The sequence below is a fragment of the Hippoglossus stenolepis genome, chromosome 3, assembly GCF_022539355.2.
Source record: "Hippoglossus stenolepis isolate QCI-W04-F060 chromosome 3, HSTE1.2, whole genome shotgun sequence".
Taxonomy (NCBI): Eukaryota; Metazoa; Chordata; class Actinopteri; order Pleuronectiformes; family Pleuronectidae; genus Hippoglossus; species Hippoglossus stenolepis.
Genome location: NC_061485.1, coordinates 17,581,082 through 17,604,226, shown reverse-complemented (window position 1 = coordinate 17,604,226; position 23,145 = coordinate 17,581,082). Strand labels below are relative to the sequence as shown.

Below are 23,145 nucleotides of genomic sequence, written 5' to 3'. Positions count from 1 at the left end.
GATGTGTGACCGAGGAAAGAAGAGTTCATGTGGGTGGGGTGAGGAGAAATGAGGGAGTGGGAGGCGTCAGGATGATGGGATAGCCAACGTGGGTGCATAAAAACCCCCGCAGTCTTCAGTCTAGTGTCCTGTTGCTTCACGAGCATCACAGAGCCTTCAACGTTCCACCTTTCCTCAGCGACAGAGAACAGAACGAGATCAACCATGAGCCACTCAATGCAAACCTCCACTTCCTACAGGCGCACTTTTGGGAGCCCACACCCCATCTCCATGTCCTCCTACTCTCCTGTGTCTACCCGTATGACCCCGTCTAGCGGACGCTACATGCGTTCAGCGTCACCTATGGTAACGTCCCGCACCAGCTCCAGCTCCTACCACCAACAGCGTTCCCGCCCCACCGCTCAGCCCCCTCGCCTCTCCTACGAGAAGGTGGACTTCACCCTGTCTGAAGCCATCAACCAGGAGTTCTTGGCCACCCGCAACAATGAGAAGGCCGAGCTGCAGGACCTCAATGACCGTTTTGCCAGCTTCATCGAGAAGGTGCGCTACCTGGAGCAGCAGAACGGTGCGCTGCAGCAGGAGCTCAACCAGTTCAAGGGCCAGCAGCAGCATGGCCAGCCCAACCGCGTCTCGGATCTCTGCCAGGAAGAGATGAGGGAGATGAGGCGCCAGCTTGACGCCGTCGGCAAGGAGAGGGACCAGTACCAGATGGAGAGGGACAACCTGGGGGAGGATCTGACTCTGCTCAAGCAAAGGTTGGTACCAGCACGTTCAGATAAGAAAGTAAAGTGTAAAATGAAGATCAGTTACCTGGATATATCAATGAAATGATTGGGATAGACAGATTGATAGATAGTTTGTGCATGAATGATACATTAGGATGATTGAAGGATACTGTAAGAATACTATAAAATAGTTTGAGGAATTGTTTGACCCTGTTCAACGTAAATTGCAAAACCATTACAGTACATAGAGCTACAGAGAAAGTTGCCAGCTGTCCAACTCCATAGTTTCCCAGTGTTCCTCGCCTCTCGATTCCACATTACCCTGTTGTGTGATTTATACTTAATAACATGGAGCTATAGACTGCGCTTACCAACAATACCATCCTCACAGCTGTCATTGACATGGTTGAGATACACTGCTACTGGTCATCGGTAAGCTCAGAGGAGGAAGGGATTTCTTATTGGCACCAATCAATTGAATCCGGTAACCATGGTTGAGTAGGGCGTGGCACATCAGTAGCCTGGACGCCACTAAGCGATGGCGGGCTATAGGACACTGCACTGCATCATGTCTACCAGACTGTTTCCATGTATGAGTGTCTATGTTTGTTAAATGTATTTTCCACAGGCCCTATTCAACATGAAACATGGTGATGAACACGACATTACAGGAACCAACGGAAATAGTATAACACACTACTTACGATCTAATTAGATAAGGAAGATGATGAGTGATTTTCATTTTCAACATAAATGTGTAGACTTGGAAACATGCACAATTATGTATGCACAAAGGGACATGAGATCACAGAGGAGCAGGGTGGATGGACCAGACAAAGGGTGGGGCCGGCTGAGTAGTGGGGAGGGGAGTGCGAGAGGAAATGGGACCAGAGGAAGAGAGGTTGGATATCAGGAGTGGGGAGAACAGCGTCAGGAAAAATCAATGTGACTCAATGACTCCATTAGGTGTAAGTGTCCCTCACTGCTGATGGTATGGTGCCAGGGACCCCATTAGGACAAAAGGGCCCCGCGTAACACAGCATGAATAAAAGATGAGGCAGCAGGCCCCACGATTTAATGCTTTCCCCACTAATCTACTTTATGTTTGCTCCCGAGCATGACTTTTGTCTGACAGGACAGATGGAGGCGTATCCAGATATTGACCACCCATCACCGGAACTTCTATTTTTGCAGAGAATGAGCAAAACTCATATTTTGTACATTCTGATATCATTTGTGATGAGTCATTGCAGCAACTCATAAATTGTAACGGAGTTTGCTGAAGCATAACGATGCTGAAATCAAATGAAATATCAATTTTAGTTTCTTTGCAGAAGCAAGAAATTACATTTTGGCTTTTGACAGTATCTCAGTTTGCTAAAGCACATAGGACACAATTCATATTTTATATACCTACCTTTTAAACCACTCCTTATATGTACCCAGCAGATTTTGTCTCTCCACTGAATACTAGTCAATACTATAACAACCATTTAAAATCTATAAAAAGAGGGGAAGTGTGTGTACATAACCTTATTGAGTGACTGTGGATGACCTTATTGACCTGTGGGGAAACCACATTAGTTGAAAGGAGCAGCTGCTGATCCCACTGGGTGCTCTCCCAAAACCCTTTTCACAGGACAGTGAATTAACAAATTGATCCTGAAAGCTTTTTGCCAGCTGATGCCCTGGTGCAACGTTCGACAGAAAGGGTTTTCTTTAGGGGGAAAAAAAACTCAACACGTCCTTTGCTCTTTCTATTATGCTAAAGGTAATTCTTGTTTGAAATATGTTGTATCGCTCTTTGTTCTGAAGGTTGGATGAAGAAGCCCAGAAGAGGGCAGATGCTGAGGGCAACCTGGTTTCCTTCCGTAAGGTAAAGACTCAGCTCACTGGACCATGATTAACATATTGATTAGTGTCCTGAGGCAACAGGTCAAAATGAACAGCTTTGTTCCATCTTCAATGGAATGGTGTAATATCATAGAGCAGACCTGTAAAATTGAGACTAAAACTTTTTTTGTTGAGGCACTTTCCTACCACTCCACTTGGTTTGTACAAGTTAAATATATTTGGACAATTCTTTAACAATCATCACCTGGAGTTTCATTTCCAAGCCTTTACCTTTAGATAAGTGGAACTCATACTCATGTTTTTATATAGCATACTGATCCTCAATTTAGCATAATGCAATGTAAAATCAATTAAGTGTAAAGGAAATTGTAGCTGCAGTTTTTGCAACAAATAGCGAATTATGTTTTGTTTCCGGTTACTAGGATGTGGATGATGCCACATTGGCTCGTCTGGAGCTGGAGAGAAAGATTGAGTCTCTGATGGATGAGATTGAATTCCTGAAAAAGCTCCATGATGAAGTAAGTGAATCTATCACTTATGCACCTCACGGTCAACGTATTAATGGAACATTTTTACGTGTTGTCCTTATCTAGACAAACATTATGGAAACACTCAACTTTTGCATGTGCAGTATGTGATGACAAACAAGATCATCCCAGTGATTAGCTGAACCAAGCCACTCATTCATTCTGTACTGTAGATAGTATAATGATTTAATGCTTTTGTTTTCTGAAGTTAAAAAAAGTGGTTGCATACCACACAACTTGCTTTAATTGGATGCCTTTTGAAAATTTGGGATTTTAGTAATATCTGCAAGACAAGCAGACAAAGAATCAGCAAAAGATCAAACGGGAGTCATTAGCATATTGACTGACTTTGAAAAGGAGCCCGTCACGCTTACACTCCTTATTGTGTTATAAACTAACTCTTGGATAAAGACAATGAGATGCAAGGGGCTAAACTAGCTCCCCACACCTTAATAAAGGTTTGTGTTTAAGCGTGTACGAGTAATTTAATTTTTTGCTTTGACTGTTTAGACTTATTATAAATATAAATATAAAATAACTCTTGTCCATTTGTGTCCTGTTCTTTATCACCAGGAAATCCAGGACGTACAAGTGAGTGTCCAGACCCAGCAGCTGAAGATGGAGGTGGACAGCAGCGTCAGGCCTGATTTAACTGGTGCCCTGAGGGACATCAGGGCTCAGTATGAGACCATCGCCTCAAAGAACATGCAGGAGTCAGAGGACTGGTACCAGTCCAAGGTAGGCAGATAGCCAAACAGACAGTTAATAACACAGGAGCACAGTAACACACATTCATTCCAGTGTATTTCATCTTTTGTCCTCACAGTTTGTGGATATGACTGAGTCTGCAAAGCGCAACACTGACGCGCTGAGGCAGGCCAAGCAGGAGGCCAATGAGTCCAGGAGGCAGATTCAGTCCCTCACCTGTGAAATTGATGCTGTGAAGAACACGGTGAGGCCAAGAACCACCCGTTGATTTCCTATATCAATCTGTCATGTAGTGGTATTAATAAGACAACGGTGGTGACGTGCTGTTGTCTTTTTCAGAATGAAGCTCTGCTGAGGCAGATGCGTGAAATGGAGGACCAGTTTGGCAATGAGATTGGCAACTACCAGGACAACGTGGGCAGACTGGAGGACGAGATCCGCCATCTGAAGGAGGAGATGGCTCGCCACCTTAGGGAGTACCAGGACCTCCTCAATGTGAAAATGGCTTTGGACATCGAGATCGCCACTTACCGTAAACTGCTGGAGGGGGAGGAGAGCAGGTGAGGGAGAATTTTTTTTTTTTCGTTTTTCACAGATTTGTTCCATTCCATAGACTTTCAAATATAAACGATGTGATAAAAAAAGCATAAAAGAAAGGCTTGAATAAAAACAAAAATATATACAACAGATGGATGTGACACTGAACTGCTCAGAGAAAGTTTGGTGTAGTAGAAAGTTTCATTTTATGAATGACTTTTCTCGATGTTTTCACCTATGGGGCTGTAAAATGTTACAGATACATTTTCTTTGTTTTTTATGTACATACTTCAATTAAGATCTTCAGAGCAATAGAGCAAATTCCTTTTTTCATAACAGGTTAGTAAATAAATCTCATTTCTGTTTAGGATCACTGTCCCCATGTTAAACATGGGTATGAGCAATCACTATGGAGACCGAGGTAAGCTTCTCAGTTTCTCATATCAAATATAAGATGTTCAGTCTCAGGGCTTCCTTTTAATATATTTCAATTACACGTCAAATCAGTGATGATTCGATCATCGAAAACAGAGAAAAAAAAAATCTATTTGTGGAATGAAAATGTATCTTCATGTAAAAACTCAGCAGCACTTTAATCTGACTTTTCATAGACTTTGAACCAACTCCAGTGAGCGGGAGCAAGAGGACTGTGCTGATAAAGACAGTTGAGACTAGAGATGGAGAGGTACAACAATTCATACAAAATGAAAAGACATAATGCAAAAATAACTTGTTTGATATTATTTGCATTATGGAAATTGTGAGGAACATAAAAAATATTGTTACCAAAAAAATGTGAAAAAAATATTTGAGCTAATCGGACCGTTTCTTTCCCGTCAGGTGGTGAAGGAGTCCAGGAGGGAGAAGGAAAGAGACTCAGGCCACAGTGATGGAGCCGACAAGGAAGATAAGGATGACTAGATGAAAACTGATTGGAAAATGTGAAGGCCACTGCCATAGTAGAAAAAAAATACATGAAAAAAAAGAGAAAATTAATTCGAAAAAAAGAGAACCTGATACATATATATTTAGTCCTCATTGCCACTAGTTATGTGTTTATCTGCTGAGCAAAGAGTCGCAGTGTAGGTGCAATGTTGAATGAATCCCTTTAGACAGTGTCACCTTGGTGCTATTTAAGCCACCCAACTTTTGCTAACACAAACCCCTTTAGTAACTTACCACCTGAGGCCTTGATTTACAGTGCAATCCCGTGGAGTGCTTAGACGACCACACATTTATAGCAGCGTGTTAAACTACAGGCGAAAATATTTAAACTACAGGCGAAAATATCTAGGTTAGATGCAGGATGTTAGAAGATTGTGTCGTAGATATGACTGTGCTTATCAACCTTCTGACTCTGTCCTTTCACTCAACACACCTTCAAATAGAGATCGAGACTAAATTCACATGTTGGCATTTGTTTTAGAAGCTTTGCTATCCTCTTATTGTGCAAATCACCAAATCAATAAAGACATGGATCATCAATACACAAATAGCAGACAGGAAATGTTGACAGTTAAAATACGACTATCACCAACTAAGAAGACTTTGGCTGAATGTGCTTTGCGATTCTGTGTGTATCTGGCAACACTGAAGAATGAATATGTAAGTGCAAATAAAATGAATTGGAGCAAACCTGTGTTGTCTTGTCAGTCCATTTATCACGAGCGAATCAACAACAATTGATGATGTGTTCAAAAGTAATGTACAGATGTGTACTTTTTCTTCATTTCCATGTCCAGAGTTTTACTCCACACACGACATAGTCGGCATAACCTTCACTTAAATGCTGTCAAGTCACTCAGACGCTTTCAGGGACTAATACAAATCAGACCATCTCACTCCCAATGGTCTATGGCTAGAAGAAAGGACAGTTGTTATTGTTATTACCTCAGCCAGGGAGGAAATGTTGTCACCTGTGTCTGTTTGTTGATTTATTTGTCAGCAGGATTATGCTAAAAACAACTCAAACCGATTTCCACCAAACTGAGTGGAGGTATGGGGCACACGCCTGGGAAGAACCCATTCAATTGTAGTGCAGATGCCGATCAAGAGGTGTATGCAGCAGGATTTCTTTTCACTTTCATTCACATTTTAACATTTTCTGTAATCTTTCAGGGATTAATGCACAAATCTTTTTTAAAAATTTTTTATATCTCTACTATAAGAACTTGAAAATCACGTGACAATCATTGTTTGGCCTTGGTGGAGATACAGTATGTGCTCTACTGAGTGTCAGTGTATTCTGAATTGAGTGGGAAACACAACAGGGTTAAAACCTGTGCTCTTCTTATAGGCGACTACCATGGCATTGGTATTAGCCCCATGTAAAGGCCTGTGTGCACACTATTTATTAGAACCATTTTAATCAGGTATTTAAGGCATTCATTGTCAGTCTCAACTCAATGTTTTGAGCATATAGCATATATAACATTTTATAATGGATCATTAGACAGCTCATTATAAAAAAGTATAAAATACCTTTACGTGGCTTCTCTTCTCTTAGGCTTAAGATGTCTGGTAGTTCAGGAGGCTGCCCAAAAGTTCTTTACCTTTAGTAGTTCACTCCATGATCATGCATCACCAGTTCATTGCCAGGGGAATGACTTCTGCATTAGGTGGCATCACATGCAGGTTTTATACATTGATTAAAAATCGATTGATTTATTTTCCCCCCCCTCCAATAACCTGAGTTAGATAAAGAGTGCTGCACAATCAGTATATGTCAAGCAAGAATGACAGTTCAAGGCAAGTAGTACAACTCTTCTTCTATTCTTGTTCAATGGAGGTTGGCAAACAGCTTTTAGGTGCATTAACGCCACCTTCTAAAGTAAAGTGTGGATCAGAACAGTTACAGGATTCAAACATTTCTTCTTCTTTGGAGTTGATCAGCAGCTTTCATCCATGATGTTGCAATACTGCCATCTCCTGGAGTTATTTAACTTTATTTTTTTTCCGATTTTCCTCTTCAGTCCAGATTTTCTTTAGAAAGTTTAACAGATGCTTCCTGCCTTGTCCACTTCCACCACACTCCAGTCAAGTCAGTGGCCTGTGCACCTGCTCCTGTTAGCCCTGTGGTTATCATGTCCTTTCTTTACATTCCACATTTCCTGCAGTTACCAGATGCATGTTCTACTGTTTCTGGTATCTGACAATTGCTGTGTCTAAACCTTTGGAGAGCACGGTCTACCTGGCCAATGAAGGCCGCCTCTTCCGTTGGTTGAGTAGACCACGAAGGCCGAATTGAAATGAGACGGTTTGGTCTACTGAGGACCCTTATTGTTTTTGCCTGGCAACAGAGCTGAAGTTGGACATGCCGAGAACGTTTGTCTGCCCCTTGATTCTATTTCCACATACAGGTTGAGGTGAAGCGTTATACTTAGTATATTAGATGTTTTGTCGTTTGTCTGTGCCAGTTACCTCTTTGAAAAATGGTTCGTAGCTGAAGTGCAATCCGTCCTGGGATGGGATGGGCCTGGGAAAGATCCACTTGTTGGAGCTTTAACTTTCAGGAATGGAAAGACGCATCAGTGGGCCGCATTTGAAGGAGCTGTCGAAATGGGACAGCCTAGTCACACCATTGACTATCTGAAGGAGGCAGCCCCTGAATTGAGACCGGCTAAAGTGTCCCGTTGGATGCTTCCTACGGAGCCCCTTAAGTCCCAAAAGTTTTCTGTACGCACAAGATAAATCTTTTGGGACCTCAGGGGGCCGTAGCTTCCCTATAATGTGAAGAGTAATCTCCTGACAACAGTCTATGTCCTGAGTTTAACCTCTCAGGCAATACTTTAGCTCAAACTGCAGGCAAATTCAAGTGACTTCACAAAGTCAGGCCTATCCACACGTCAAACATGGCTTCAATCCAGACTCTCTCCATGAAAGCGTCACATCTGTCATGTGATGGATGAAGTTCCTTGTGTCGGTGCGCAGCCATGTGCGGGTGTGAGCTGCCTGGAAAACAAAACCGAGGGTGGAGAATTCAGCGGTCATGACGACATTCTACATCCGGTGTGTTGGCGCGAGACTTGTCAGCTCGGTCATGTCAGAGACTTCAGACTGACTCCATCGCTGCACGTCTGCACAAAGACTGAACACCTCCAGCTGCTGAACACGACCCGCGAGGAGGGACAACACTCAGACCTGCAGGTAACTCTATCGTTCTCTGAGGCGGACCGGAAGTCAGAGCGCGCTGCAGCCAGGCTGCTGCAAACTGGAGCTAACCAGCGGCTACATAACATTAGCATTAGCAACAAGTGGAGCACATAATGCAGCTCATACCAACTAATGTCATACATTAGCATTTTACATTATGTTGTTGATGCAGTAACGTGCAAGTCTGGTTAATGTTCAAGCTGGTGATTAGAACTGATTCTACTCCTTCATATTGATCTGATATGAATCTATAGTAACAATAATCTAACATCATTATTTGTAGATAATATGCAGAATGGTTCATCTGAATATTTGCAGTAACCAGAAAAATAGAATGTACATTATTTTTCTCTCAATTTTATTGTAGTAGAAGTAGAAACAATGAAGTGCCTAAACTACAAGTAACTCAAAACTGTATCAACATCTAACTTGAACTGAACTGGACACAACATTTAATCATAATATTATTGAAATTTGAATATGGCTAATTATAATCTGGACATGGGTGATAAAACAGTAACAATATTTACTGCAGTTCAATATCTGTCAATAAATTGCTCATGCATTGTTCAAACATGGTGAGGAGGTGCAGCACATCAACTGTTTTAATGTTCTACCTCAGATTTGTGAAATGTTTCATCATTCTCTGCTCATGAAGAAGAGTTTAAAACCACAACCTTCACTCAGGAGCAACAATCAGTCTGTAAACAAGATAGAAATTATAATTTTACTTGAAACATGATTATTACCAATATCAACTGATGTGAAAATGTTTAATCTTGATAACATTTGTGGCCTATTGCCCAACACTAATACAATCTCAGGAGAGCACGCTTGTTTACAAAATTCCTGCTTAAATTGTGACTCATATTTTAATCAAAATACTCACAATATGATATATTTTGTAATGATGAACACGTGTTAACATGTCTTGTTGACAGTTTGGGTTCACTCCTATTAGAAAGTTCATTCATTGCATTGTCCTTGTCCTCAAAGATCATAGTAAAAACAGCTGTTTGTGATGTGCTCTCTTGATTTTGAGATACTGAAAATGTGTGTCTTTGTTCTTCTCACCATTGTGCTGTCTGATGGTGTATGGACGTATTCAGGATGAACTGCGAACTTCTGGCAACTTGCAGTGCTCTCGGCTATCTAGAGGGGGACACCTATCATAAGGAAACAGATTGTTTGGGTAAGTTGTTCTGAAGTGGTTAAATATTTAGTTACTAAGGAGAACAAGCTATTTATTTTTGCATTTAAAAGCAGTCATTGGTTAACTGTTCCCTGTCTCTGTATTGCAGAGAGTGTGAAAGACTTGATCAGGTATTTACGCCATGAAGATGACACCCGTGATGTCCGCCAGGAGCTGGGAGCCGGCCAGATTGTACAGAATGACCTTCTGCCTATTATCATTCAACATGGGCAAGATAAAGCCTTATTTGATGCCTCTATCAGGTAAAAAACCTCACACTACAATGTGATGCCATTTTTCTTTTCATTTTTTCTGGAAGCTGTAAATAAGATAAACAATTGTTGCTCATATGACTCCTATCTACTTTTTCTCAGGCTCATGGTCAACCTCACTCAGCCTGCTATGCTTTGCTTTGGTAAAGTCCCTGACGACCCTGTGTTTAGACATCACTTTCTGCAAGTGACATCTCATTTACAAGCCTATAAAGAGGTACCTGTCCTCATTTAATTGCATAACCACTATTTCTTTTATGTTTTATATGTATATTTACACAGTCAACATTGTGATGTAGGATTTAACAGAATGTCCTTTTTATTTTCAGGCATTTGCCAGTGAAAAGGTGTTTGGCATTTTAAGTGAGATGTTGTACAACCTTCTGCAACTGGTGAGTGTTTTACTGGTAATCCTCTTTGCCTCCATCCTGCCTGTTAACTAGATTATACAATGCTTCTGTTTGTTCATGTGTTTCTCTGTCAGGACTGGGATGAGAGGCAGGAGGAGGATAACCTACTGATAGAGAGGATCCTGCTGCTGGTCAGGAATGTACTTCATGTACCTGCAGACCCCTGTGAAGAGAAGGTCTGACTCTAACATGAATACCATGTTTATTCTCATGGAGACAAACCCCTTGGTTTATCTTTCATCTCAGCTACCTCTAATTCCTCCTTCCCCGATCTTTGTCTGTCCTCCTCACTGTAGAAAGTGGATGATGATGCCAGCATCCACGACAGGCTGCTGTGGGCCATTCACATGAGCGGCTTTGATGACCTGGTAAAGTTCCTGGCGTCAGCTCAGAGTGAGCAGCAGTGGAGCATGCATGTGTTGGAAATCATTTCCCTCATGTTCAGAGACCAGGTTAGATTGAATATACTGATGTTGTTCACATAGAGATTGTCAGCTGTTTTCTGTGTTCTGAGCTCCTCCTCTTCCTCTCCTGCAGACCCCGGAGGCTCTGGTGAGCGCTGGTCAGGCTCGTTCAACGGAGGAGAAGCAGAGAGACTCTCAGGAGCTGGAGGCGTTAAGGCAGAAAGAGCACGCAGAGAAACGCTCTCGCACTTTACAAAGAGGAACCAGGTGACGCACAAGCTGATGTTCTTTACAAGGTTACAAGATGGAACAGTGGACATAAAGTCTAGTTTCAACACAGCTTTATTTAAAAAAAGTAATAACAACCTTTACACTTTTCAAGGTACATAAAACTGCTTTTCAGAGTAAGGGAAATTAAAACAAAACAAACCAAGTACAGACAATAATAGGTGTGTTTGTTAGAGGTATTAGTGAAAGAAATACTACCAGACTGAAGAATATCTGTTGTAATATCTATGTCACATTTTGTGTGATGATATTTGTTTTTAGACACTCTCGCTTTGGAGGATCCTATGTTGTCCAAGGTCTCAAGGCAATCGGAGACAACGATGTGATCTATCACAGAAATATTCATAATGTGAGTAACTCCACTCGTCGGTCATGTGAAGGAATCCTAGTATTAACAACCTTAACAAAAATGATTTTAATACAGGTCTCCATGTTTTTGTTTCTTAGTTCAAACACTACACTCATGACACAGGCAAAGCATTGAGACGGGTTCCAAAAAGGAATCGACGGGCCAAGGAATTTAAGGAGAAACGACGTTCTGCCTTAAACGTGCGACTTTTCCTGCGAGAGTTTTGCATGGACTTCTTGGAGAACTGCTACAATCACCTCATGTACCTGGTCAAGGTAAGCCTCAGTGTCAGGAATGAGTCATTGTATTATATTTCTTCTTTGTAGAAAAAGTCAAACAGCATTTTTTATTTTATTTACCATTGACAGCCTACACTCATAGCACATGGTTTTTGACCCGTTTCCTCTTGTCCTCCACAGGAAAGTCTGATTCGAGAGCAAACTCAGCAACATGATGAAACCTATTACCTCTGGTCCCTCAGCTTTTTCATGGCCTTCAATCGTGGCAACGGTTTCCGTGCTGACTTGGTTTCTGAGACCATTTCTGTACGTGCCTTTCACTTCATTGAGCGCAACATCACCAACTACTATGAGATGCTGCTGACCGACCGCAAAGAGGCCACATCCTGGTCCCGCCGGTAAGAAGATCACTCTGAAGCAGGCCTGCAAACATTTCATCAACCTGATGGTTGACAGCAGGCTTCTGGCAAAATCTATAGAGTGACACAGGTTGCACCTAAACCACTAAACAACCAGACTTACAAAATAATTAAATGTTAATGAGTATAAATTCATACCCTAACAGTGTCATAGAGTAGTTTTCAAGCAACCCGATGGTCACATTTGCATAATAAGCAATTAAATTACTCTCTGAATTTCAACTCCTGACAACGTTGTGGTTTAGAAGTTTCAACTTTTCAGCGTTGAAATGTTTGCTGGCAGGTGTAAAGAAAACGTTTGGGCCCAGACTGATGTTTCTTTTTCTTCTCTAGGATGCACTTGGCTCTAAAGGCATATCAAGAGCTGCTGCTCACTGTGAACGAGATGGATCAGTCACAGGATGACAGCATCCGTCAGAGTTCTAACGTTATTAAAAGTAAGATGCTCACAGTATTTCATTTTGTGATTAAATTCTGATATGTAGCCTGTTTTGGGGCTAACTGGACTCATGTTCTCTCATCATTCCATTTTGCTTCAAATAAGGATTTTGTTATGCAACAAACTCGATTAAAATTCTTGTCTAGATCTTGAATATGTCAACATTATCGTCTCATCTATTTGTTGTAACCTTCCAGGTAACATCTTCTACCTGATGGAATACAGGGAGATTTTTCTAACATTGCTGAGGAAGTTTGATGAAACCAAACAGCCTCACTCTTACCTCAAAGACTTGGTGGAGTCGACTCATCTCTTCTTGCGCATGTTGGAACGCTTCTGCAAAGGTCGCAGAAACTTGATGGTTCAGGTAATAGTTAGTTTTCTAGTGCATGTGTAAATGTTTTCCATTAGCGCCTGCTCGGATTATTAATATCTATCTGTGGTTGCTCTGCAGAGGAAGAAGGTGAGGCGGAAAAAGTCTCGAGGTGATAAAAATCTCCCAATTCCAGAGACTACTCCAGAAGCCCTGGCGGAAACCTTCAGGATTGTGGAGGAGGAGCTGAAGACTTCAGGGTTTCAGGTCAGTGTTTGAATTTACTTCAAGACGGAGCAGAGAGCATTTATCATCTGAATTTGTGTTGTGTTTTAGTGGAAGTTTATGAGAGGCACATTCTGCACAGGAGTATTTCACAACTGAGAGTTTTTCTAAACTTGAAAACGTGTTTCTGCTTTGCTGTGCACAGTTGTCAGAGTCTTTGACTGAAAGCATTGTGCCATTCGATGCCACATCTGAAACTCCTCTAGAGGAGCAGCGGACTGAGGCTATGGTACGAGTTAAGGAATCCATGCTGGCTCGACTGGGACCAGAAGCACTGGCACTGCTGCGAGCTGCCAGGTCAGTTAGACTCAGTTATTTTCATTATCAATCAATCTGTCTACAGTTTTTGTTTTGTACTGACAGCCAAAGATGACATTTGAAAATGCTTTATTCTTCCCAACCAACAGTCCCAAATATTTATTTATTTTAAAATAATATAAATGTAGAAAAATAAAGAATATTTACATTATAGAAACGGGAACCAATAAATATTTCGGGATTTGCTTAATTTAACTACAATAACCACCAATTAATTTTCAGAATTGTTTCAGATTCCTTTTTGTAATTGATCATGTGATTTAAGCTGTTATTCCAACAACCTCTCAGACCAGTCACTTCTAGTTATGTCTTTAAGATTGTCCCCCTGTCGTCCTCAGAGAGGTGTGGCCGGAGGGAGATGTGTTTGGTTCAGCTGATGTGGATCCCGAGGAGGAACTGGAGCTGCTCAAGCAGATCCTGCATGCCAACCTGCCAAGTAAAACAATAACATTGACCCTTTGTACTAAGGCCACATTTAACCATTATTTTGAGCATTGATTCCTCTGCCATCCGTTTTTTTTTTTTCTTGATGAAAATTATTCAAATAATCGATCTCTTGTTAAACTAGTGGATGACTCATTTTCTTTTGATTGACTAATTATTGGGGCTCTACTTTGTACCAGAGCATCTATGTAGCGTTGGGGTTAAACGTTTCCTTTTCATTTCAGGGTCCTCTCCTCCTGAGCCTGTGGTAGAGGAGGAGGATGATGATGGATTAGAGTTAGAAGAAGAAGAGTTGGAGTCCGTCCAAGTTTCTGAAACCGAGTTCAACTTTTTCGACTTCATCAAGAAGTAAGCAAAACAGTGGCACTAACTTTGAGGATAACCTTCATGACGGATACTTTTCCTACTGCTTCTTCAAACAACTTGTGACCTTTCTAATAAGATGTCACCTTTCTCTTACCCCTCTCAGGTTTGCCAGCCCCAATATTGTGCATCCATACCTCGTCCTATTAAAATCCTTCTCAAAAAACTCTCCTCACACAAACCACTGCATCGTTCGAATGCTGCACCGCCTGGCCTTTGACCTCAAAATGGACGCCCTGCTTTTCCAGCTGTCGGTGTTCAACCTTTTCAACAAAATCCTGAGTGACCCCGCTGCAGCTGCTTACAGGGTACAGTAATAACAGATAGGAGAGAGAATAAAACCTATTTGATGACATAGACTGTACAGTACATTAAATCCAAGATTCACCTGATTCATTCTGTCCTTCACAGGAACTGGTGACCTTTGCCCAGTATGTGCTGAAGTGTTTCTTTTCACTGGCGACACAAAACAACAAGGCATATGTTGAACTGCTGTTCTGGAAAAATGTGGGAGCTGTACGTGAGATGACGGAGGGCTACAGCAAAGATGGGTCAGTTTCTCCCTCCTTTTGTGTTTCTTTATTGTTAGTTTGTTTCTAGCTTTGTGTTATGTTAAATTTGCATTTGTTGTGAAGTTATAGGTCAAAGATGGACCTTGATTCAATTTATTTAACTTGATGGAACTCAGCAGGAGAGTGTGGAGGAAGGACATGTGGCAGAGTAATTCGGTACCAGGATACCAGGCCTATATTCTGTGTCTTTATTATAAATTATTTAAATATATAATTATTTTGCATCGGCGGATGAACATAGGGGAAATCATGATGTGGCATTACTTATAACAAATGAGCAAATCTTTGGTTTCTGCTATTTGAAATATTGTCTCTCTACATATATCAGAGAGGGAAAGAAACAAACCTGGACTGAGGAGGAGGAAGAGGAGTTGCGCAAGCTCTTTGAGGAGCACCGTCATTCTGAAGGTTGGCTTTCTCTTTGTTTGTTGTTCCCACATCTTTTCTGTTTGTTGTTTTATTTGATGTAGTTTCATTGTACTATGTACTTGTGTATAAATTCCTTTTTCTCACTGTTCTTATGTCTAGTGCCAGACATAGTGGAGACTTTGCTGCCATTGCTCAGCGGCAGCACCCGAACTCGGCGGCAGGTCGTGACACAGCTGGTGCGTATGGGTCTGGTGGACAACGCTAAGGAACTGAAGAAACAGAAGTATGTACTCTAGAAAGAATATGGAGAGTAATATTCTGCAGAAAGGCTTTTACAAGGTTTACAATCTTAACTGATGTGTTTTTATTTTTCTCAAAGGGTCGGTACCCGCATTGTACTTTGGACTGAGGAGCAAGAGGAGGAGCTGCAGATGTTGTTTGAGGAGTACAAAGATTCTGACGGTACTGGGCTCATTATGTAGTGCATGAGATAATCAAGTGACCTTTCACTGTACCTGTCCCCTCTGTTCCAGTCCCTGTAGTAACAGTAGTCTCAGAAGCACTTCATGGTTTGTGTGGTGACCCTCTCTCACAGATGTGCTGGGTAATATCCTGAAGAAGCTCACAGCCAAGCGCTCCCGTGCACGAGTGGTGGACAAGCTGCTCAGCCTGGGCCTGGTGTCTGAAAGAAAAGAACTCTATAAGAAGAGAAGTCGTAATGCTCACGGGAAGAGCTCTGGAAAACCAATGGTAAAGTTATTTTAGATGTACGATCTATCTTTTTTGTAGAAAAGATTAAATATGTGAAGACTTTCAAAATATAAGCTCCCTGTGATCAAGTATTTTTTAAAGAAATGGTGTCTGTAAAAAAATTTTTTGCCACAGACTGAAGAAGAGTTCCTGTCAGAACTAACTCAAGGTGACCTGGACGATTCTATGGACAGAGATGAGGAAGAGGATGAGTCTGAAGAGAGTGAGGAAGATGAAGAGCAGGAGAGGGAAGAATCCCCAAATGGCGTGAGGAAGAACCAAAGTGTGCATGCCCCAGTGGAGAGGAGAGCTGATGTAGGCCCCATGGTCACTGCTCTGCATCAGGGAGGTGAGACTAAAGCCAAACCTCTTAGACGGTTTACAGCTCTACTTTCTCCACCTTTATTAAATTCAAATGGCCAAAGGCTGAAATGTAAAATATTTAATAAGAAGTCATATTCATAGTCATATTTAATATTTAGTCTGTTTTTTATTAGATAATTCAGTAAGTATTTCCAAGACAATTATTTTTTTCAAACTTTCTTGGACAACATGAATTAAAAACAGATTTCATGTTTTTATAAGGCATGTCTGGACCTCTGTTGTGGCTACAGAACTGTCTTAACAGAACAGCAAATGACCGCGAAGAAGATGGTGAGTGAAACTGTCAAAAACATTTTGGACTTGTTTCATTTCTTTACTGTATTGAAAGTTATTTTAGGTTTGGTGGAAGTTAAGTGTGAGTAAATGAAATCGTTGCTGCCCAGGTTTGTCCCAGCCTGTGCCACTGGTCCCTCTGACCGAGACAAATGAGGACGCCATGGACAACAAGAGCATCCAGAGGCTGTTACGCAAACTGGGGATGCGGCCACCGGCAAATGAACAGGTGTTTATTTTTTAATGATGTCATCACCAAATCAGTGCCATCACTTGCTGAGGACGGTTTTGTTGTGTTGTTGCTTGATTACAAATTAACTAGATAATTAATTTGATAGAATAAGAAAAACATCATATAATGTTGCCAACATTTAAAATATTTACTAGAAGGGCACTCAGAAGAGTGCACACCTCCACCAAGGCCCATCAGTCTCCATATTATACAAATATTTAATGTCACTAGATCCAGACTTTGATTTGAAACGGTACCAAATTTCACATGTTTATAAATATCATTCCCCTAAACAGTTCCATAAACTATTCTCTGAGAAATCAACAAAAATTATGAAAGTGAAAAAACATTCCTGGATCTGTCTCCTGATCCAGATTTTCTCCACAATTCCATTGGGTCACAGCTTAACAATCCACAAACTTTCATGGAAATCAGTTCAGTAGTTTTTGCATAATATTGTTGACTAACAAACAAATGCCAGTGAAAACATAACCTCCTTGGTGGAGGTAATTAACTGAGTTAATGTTTTATAACCAGGAAACTTTCTGGAGAATCCCAGCAAAGATCAGCGTATCCCAGCTCCGCAGTGCAGCTGCAGCTCTTAATCTGAGAGAGGACGAACCGAGAGTTGGTGAGGAGCAGGACGGGCCCACGAGTCAAACTGAAAAACACCTGGAGGAGGAGGAGAAGGAGGAGGAGAAGGAGGAGAAGGAGGAGAAGGAGGAGAAGGAGGAGGAAGCAGAGGTGTCAGAGGTGTCAGGTGAACAGAGAGCTCAGGCTCTGAGAGCTCTGCTGCTCTCACGAAAAAGGAAACCCCGCACCACCAAGCATACAGGTATGTCTGGTTCTTGAACAATCGTTGCCTTGTGGTGTCAGATGACACCAGTTAATTACAGCTTTCTCATATAATGTAAGCATTAAGTTACATGGTGCACATTAAATTGACCTGCTTTGGCAAGTCAAGCAGCCAGGAATGTTGTATCAGAAGTGAGTATTTGGAACAAGTCACTGTTTATGCTTTAATTTCCTGAGAATATACATAATTTCCCAAGAAAATAATTGAAATCCACTGCAATGATCAAGTGTTGCTTTTCCTTTGAACTGTAAATTTAAATTTAATCGTGAAGACCTGTTCACCTGGGTTTTTATTTTTTATTTTATTTTATGTTTTCGGGTCTGTCCCATTCCTGTGAACGTGATATCTCAAGAATGCCTTGAGAGAATTTCTTCAAATTTGGTACAAATATTCACTTGAACTCAAGGATGAACTGATAAATATTTGGTGCCTGGGGGTCAAAGGTCACGATCACAGTGACCTCATGTTCCTGTAAATGTGATATATCAGGGCAGCACGTAGGGAATTTCATTACATCTGGCACAATTCGTTTTGACTTGTACTCAAAGTGATCACATATTTCAATGGTCAAAAGTAAAGGTCACCGTGACCTTTTATGAATCTGGAAAATGTATGTACACAGAAACTGCACTGGCTGACGGAGGCATACAGCTGCAGTGTGGTATTTCTAGTTCATTGTAAATCTGCTGCTAATTGGATGGGTTGAGCATTAAGATTGTATTTGTTTTTTTTTAGCCTCTGTATCAGATTTCACCTCCATGGAGGATACAGAAAGTACAGCTGAGAGGTGAGCTATCCCCCTTTGTATTTGTTTATCAGATAAGCCAAACCACAGCTGAGAAATGTCTATTTTTACATTTAATTCATCTACTTCAATCACATCAGGTCCCAAAAGAAGAACTCAGCTAAAAGAAGCAGAGTGTTGGACGATGACGAGGAGGAGGAGAATGGTATTTTACTCACATTGTTGGAAACCAATTTAGACACTGGTGTGTTAATGTATTTAAGACATAGACTATGTATAAAGATGGATGACGCGTCTCCAATTCCCCCTGGTGTTCAAAAATGAAGCTGAAATATCCATAAACACTTCAGTAGTGATTGTGGTGTGGAGCTGCTGTATCAATGACCTGCTGATATATTCGGCCAATAGTGAGTCAGACTCAGCTGTCAATCATGACGTTATAGCATCAAATAAGTAATTAAAACCAAACTAATCAGAAACACGTAGACATATGTCAGTGTGATAATAACGACCTAAAATAACAGAAACCATCTTTGAGCAAAATGTACTTGTCCCATCCACTAACATGAAGGTGCGAATGGTTTATGACCATGTATGTGTCCATCTTTATGTACAGTCTATGGTTAAAACTTAGTTTTAAGTGATGTTTAATCATAATTGCAGCATTAACACAGTTCTCTCTATACAGAGGCGGACTCCTCCACTGCCATGGATATGGATACAAAGAGTGATGCAGATTCAGAGCAGGAGGATGTCTCTGCTCCTGTGAAGCGTAGACGGAAGATGGTCTTAATTGATGAAGGGGAAGACGAGGATTAGTGATGAGCTTTAATGGACTGTAAAAGCTCCGGACACGGGAGACTGTGGCTTTGCTCTGAGTAGGATGCAGCTCTCTGGAGGGAGTTCATCCCAGACTGTAGAAACACTGTTAATAGAAAAACCGAGCAGCCCAAAGAAATTAGCCCTTAGCCATGCCTCTATGGCAGTGCAGGTCATATTTGTATTGATTGGACCATTTTCTGTGATAATGCCTAATAAGTTCTGGGTGTCTTTCTATTCTGTAAGTTACTTTCCTTTGTTTTCCATTTTTAGACTTCAATTATTAATCGACAATTTCATCTTTCACACTATTTACTTGTTATTCTTTCAAAGTGAAATTCCTGTGAATTAATAAATTTAAAAAAGCACTGTTGTCAAAATAGTGTCTGACTGGCTGCCTTTGCCCTTTTTTGTCTTGCATTGCATCTTTTTGAACACTAGAGGGCAGGTAAATGTTGACTGGGTAATTTTACTTATTAGTGTAGGAAGTAATTGATCATGTATCATATGTAGAATATCTGAGTTGAACTTTTTTAAATACATTTGTATCACTTATATGTTTTTTGATCTAAATTCTGAGTGTTCCTCTGCAGTGAGCGAGGACATGCTCAGGAAAGACTAAATCCTTAATCTTGTTTGTGTCTTCCACTTTCTACTAAAATGACATGAACATATGTCATTTGACAGAGCTTTCTTTAACACAGCGATCCCGTGTCCGTCTGCAGTCGCTGCCTGTAGTGGTTCACATTTTCCAGCTGTGTCGGCGGTGGTCTCTTGTCCTCACATCTGGACCACGTTAGTAACTTCCTGTCACAGCATCTGCTCTGCCCCCATCCCACCGAGCCAAAGGCAGAATCTGACAATCTACAGATACTGCTGTGAGTTCAGCATATGTGCACAGTGATTAGTGGGTGGGTGCTCTTCTTGGAGCTAAGAGGTTAAAGGTACATCATTTCCTCTGCACACAAATGCCTTAAATGTCTCCATGAATTTAAGCTAAACCAGGCTGTATGGAAGCCTGAAGGGGACTATATTAAATCCATAGTGTAAACCTGAATATCAAAATGTAGATCCACAGAAGCAGAATCATTTCCCATGTATGTATGTATGTAGGGGGTTGTTTCAATACAAATTAAAATGCAAGTGCAATTTTCATTTTCAGATACTTAGATGGGCTTATTCCTCATATTAAAGTATATTGGAAAAGTTGTTAGACATGCAATATTCAATGCTGTACCCATGGACTGTATATATAAGTACAGGTCATAAATCCAACCCCCTCCATGTTAATGAATGGGATATGGTTCAAATTAAACAGTGAATGTTTGTGTCAATAATTTTCTCTCAAAGATTTTTTTTGTTGTATGTTCTTATCACAATGATGTATGTTCAAGGGTTTATTTGATGCTATAGAAACGTCATGATTGACAGATTGGTCTAGTGTGTGTATCGATGAAACCTCAATACAGCGGCTCCATCCCCTGATCGCCTCTCGGCAGACTCTGGCTCCAAATGTGCAAGATGGCAATGTTCGTATCCAGGATAGTTTTAGCAGGAGGAAGTGATACATATATGTTGCCAGGTTTTGAGTTGCCAGGTTTTCTGTCGTTGGCATCGAGCTTCTTTCAGCTGGACACTCTGTCCTCATAGCATTTCATCTCAACAAGCAAACTATTTGAAACACTGTAAAACCTTGAATCATCCGTAAAAGTGCTGGAGAAAATATAGAGTTATTAACAAGTTTATAAAACACTTAAAACTCAACTTATTATTTTTCTCCGGGATAATCAATTCAATATAACTGCTTTCCAGGGAGTCCTGGTTAGTAGTATAACTTAACTTTTGCTGTAAGGAACCTTCTTAGTCATTTGCAGTGCAGACTTTATGGCACTTATTACAATAAAACTTGAGAGATTTGTACAACTTGCCAATGCAATGTGGTCCTTATTAATAGCTTAGAGCTGATCCACAATTGTACATATTTGAACAATTACCAAAATCCCTCTATAAGAGCATTTTCACAAAATAGAGATGAAATGCAGACATGACTAACATACAACTCTGTCTATACTGGGCCAGTAGTGCGCTCCACATGTTTAGACAGTGACCAGAATTTGAATGTGAAGGCGGACAAGTTGAATTACAGGCTAACTCGTTTTGTATTCCTGCTGCTGCACACTGAGGAGCACTGGGAATTCGCTGGGTTCATGGAGCACCAACTGGTGACACAAGACCCTGAGGATTGTGTTGGTACTTTCAGAGGGAATGAGCTACAGCTGTGCGTGCAGTGACTGTGGGAGCGCTTCATTCCTCTCCGCAGGGTACGGCAGAGGAGGAGGAGGAGGTGGTGGCTGTGTGGTGTGCCAGGGACAGGATCTTATTTATTTATAACAACGACTGTAGACAGTACGGCCACAATGCTAGCAGCTCCACAACTGCTCCCACGTGTGCATTGTTTACCACTGGCAGGGTGTTCACAGTTGACATAAACAAATGGGGATCATTTTATGGGTTTGGGATAGTCCTGTGTGCAGATCATTAAGATACATCGATTATTGCTTTTGCCATGCTAGATTCCACGATTTCTTGAAGTGACTTGATCATCGTGAAAACCCATTTCCAGGTAGATATAGCAGTAGAAAAGTGTTTGACCATTCTGCCCAAGATGATTTAATAAGAGGAAAATAAAACGATTCTTTGTTTCTTGTGCTCTTCATAGGAAGGAGGTGATGTCATTGTTGACAATCTTCCTCTCCTGAAAAAACATCAAATACTAAAACTAGGAGCTAAGTAAAGATGCTGGTTGGTCTTTTTCCTGTGAACGTCAGAATCTCTGCTCCACAGCTCAAACCAAAAATACACAAAAGCAAACAAAATACTGTCTTGAACTGGAGAGAAAATGCAAACCATCCTAAATACCTCATACTCTTGTGTGCCTCCTGTTGTGTTGCAACACGAAGTTCAGTTCCTCTCGACACGACTTCTCGGGAAATCGTGACAGATCGATGTTTCCAACTCACAACTGAACAGACAGGTTTATTCACCGCATTATTTTCCCAACAGTTGTGATTGTGGAGTAACCTAAAGAAACCCACAGCAGGAGAATCACTGAAGAGGCCTTCTACAACCTAATATCTCCTTCTATGCATTTCTGTACATTATCCTGACATTGTGTGAGGAGATTTTCTCAGCTGCTCTTTCAAAAGTCCAGTTTAAGCATAATGTGTAATGTGATATTGTCAGAAATTCCAGAAAAGCCACTCAATGATTGTCTCCTCAAGTAAAACATCTTAGTTTTAATCAAAGCATTATGTTTGAGCCTTTGTTTTGATGTAAGTACTGAGGAAAACGTGTCAACCAAAAACCCCTGAAGGGTGATTTCTATCACTTTCTGTGGCTTTTAAATGAAACATCAGGTCTTGATTTCCATTAACAAAGCTAAGGTTTCTACTTTCTGAAGGCGTGCTCAATATAATGACCGGCATAATGCATCTGTTACTCACATGTGTGCAATACGACCTCCAGGCGTTTCCCTCTATGTTCTGGTTGCGAAACAATCTTCGCTGTATGTGAATGAAAAATAAATGAAATGTCAAATCTTGTTTTCATTTTCAAATTGTTATAACGTTGCATTTTAATTGACTTGCATAGGGCTTTCATCTAAAAGAAAATCAAGTTACATTGTTTATATCAGGAGCCCACAGCTTAAGATCCTCTGATAAGGCCCTGCATAGTGTTCATCAGTCAAAGCTGAAGACCACACGGCTTTGCTGTTTGGGCTCAAAGCTTCTGGAAAAGTTTACCTGAGGAACTTAGACTAGAAACTTCACTGTCGGTTTTATATCATCTCTCAAAAGTTGATTTAACATTATTGTGTTTATCTATTACTTTTTAGGTTTCTTTCATT

At 40.9% G+C, this 23,145-nt stretch overlaps 2 protein-coding genes across 3 annotated transcripts; both read left to right on the top strand.

Moving 5' to 3' along the window:
- The first annotated feature begins 103 nt into the window (after window positions 1-103).
- prph (peripherin) lies at window positions 104-5,986 on the top strand. Its single transcript, XM_035152853.2, has 9 exons — window positions 104-755; window positions 2,541-2,601; window positions 3,002-3,097; window positions 3,680-3,844; window positions 3,933-4,058; window positions 4,154-4,374; window positions 4,720-4,772; window positions 4,963-5,036; window positions 5,192-5,986. Exons 1-9 carry the CDS (start codon window positions 205-207, stop codon window positions 5,270-5,272), a joined length of 1,428 nt encoding a protein of 475 aa, XP_035008744.1. The 5' UTR covers window positions 104-204; the 3' UTR covers window positions 5,273-5,986.
- A 2,356-nt stretch (window positions 5,987-8,342) lies between these two features.
- Window positions 8,343-19,633, top strand: timeless (timeless circadian clock). Of its 2 annotated transcripts, XM_035152852.2 has the most exons (30): window positions 8,343-8,497; window positions 9,613-9,695; window positions 9,805-9,958; window positions 10,070-10,184; window positions 10,297-10,359; window positions 10,452-10,553; window positions 10,674-10,829; window positions 10,915-11,048; window positions 11,331-11,418; window positions 11,517-11,693; window positions 11,838-12,055; window positions 12,410-12,513; window positions 12,713-12,882; window positions 12,970-13,095; window positions 13,259-13,410; window positions 13,770-13,867; window positions 14,100-14,223; window positions 14,345-14,546; window positions 14,650-14,789; window positions 15,139-15,218; window positions 15,339-15,462; window positions 15,559-15,641; window positions 15,775-15,929; window positions 16,065-16,278; window positions 16,515-16,583; window positions 16,697-16,815; window positions 17,356-17,653; window positions 18,410-18,461; window positions 18,560-18,624; window positions 19,108-19,633. In XM_035152852.2, exons 2-30 carry the CDS (start codon window positions 9,614-9,616, stop codon window positions 19,236-19,238), a joined length of 3,795 nt encoding a protein of 1,264 aa, XP_035008743.2. In that variant the 5' UTR covers window positions 8,343-8,497; window position 9,613; the 3' UTR covers window positions 19,239-19,633. The 2 variants fall into 2 exon arrangements, with proteins under 2 accessions (XP_035008743.2, XP_035008742.2); XM_035152851.2 differs by lacking the exon at window positions 8,343-8,497 and having other exon boundaries at window positions 9,599-9,695.
- Window positions 19,634-23,145: the final 3,512 nt, after the last annotated feature.

Bases quoted from the DNA above. Each gene is read 5' to 3' on its own strand.
- prph (XM_035152853.2), top strand. From the start codon at position 205: ATGAGCCACTCAATGCAAACCTCCACTTCCTACAGGCGCACTTTTGGG. The intron at 756-2,540 runs GTTGGTACCAGC...TTTGTTCTGAAG, and splicing joins CTGACTCTGCTCAAGCAAAG to GTTGGATGAAGAAGCCCAGA. The intron at 4,375-4,719 runs GTGAGGGAGAAT...ATTTCTGTTTAG, and splicing joins CTGGAGGGGGAGGAGAGCAG to GATCACTGTCCCCATGTTAA.
- timeless (XM_035152851.2), top strand. From the start codon at position 9,599: ATGGACGTATTCAGGATGAACTGCGAACTTCTGGCAACTTGCAGTGCT. The intron at 11,694-11,837 runs GTAAGCCTCAGT...TGTCCTCCACAG, and splicing joins ACCTCATGTACCTGGTCAAG to GAAAGTCTGATTCGAGAGCA. The intron at 17,654-18,409 runs GTATGTCTGGTT...GTTTTTTTTTAG, and splicing joins CCGCACCACCAAGCATACAG to CCTCTGTATCAGATTTCACC.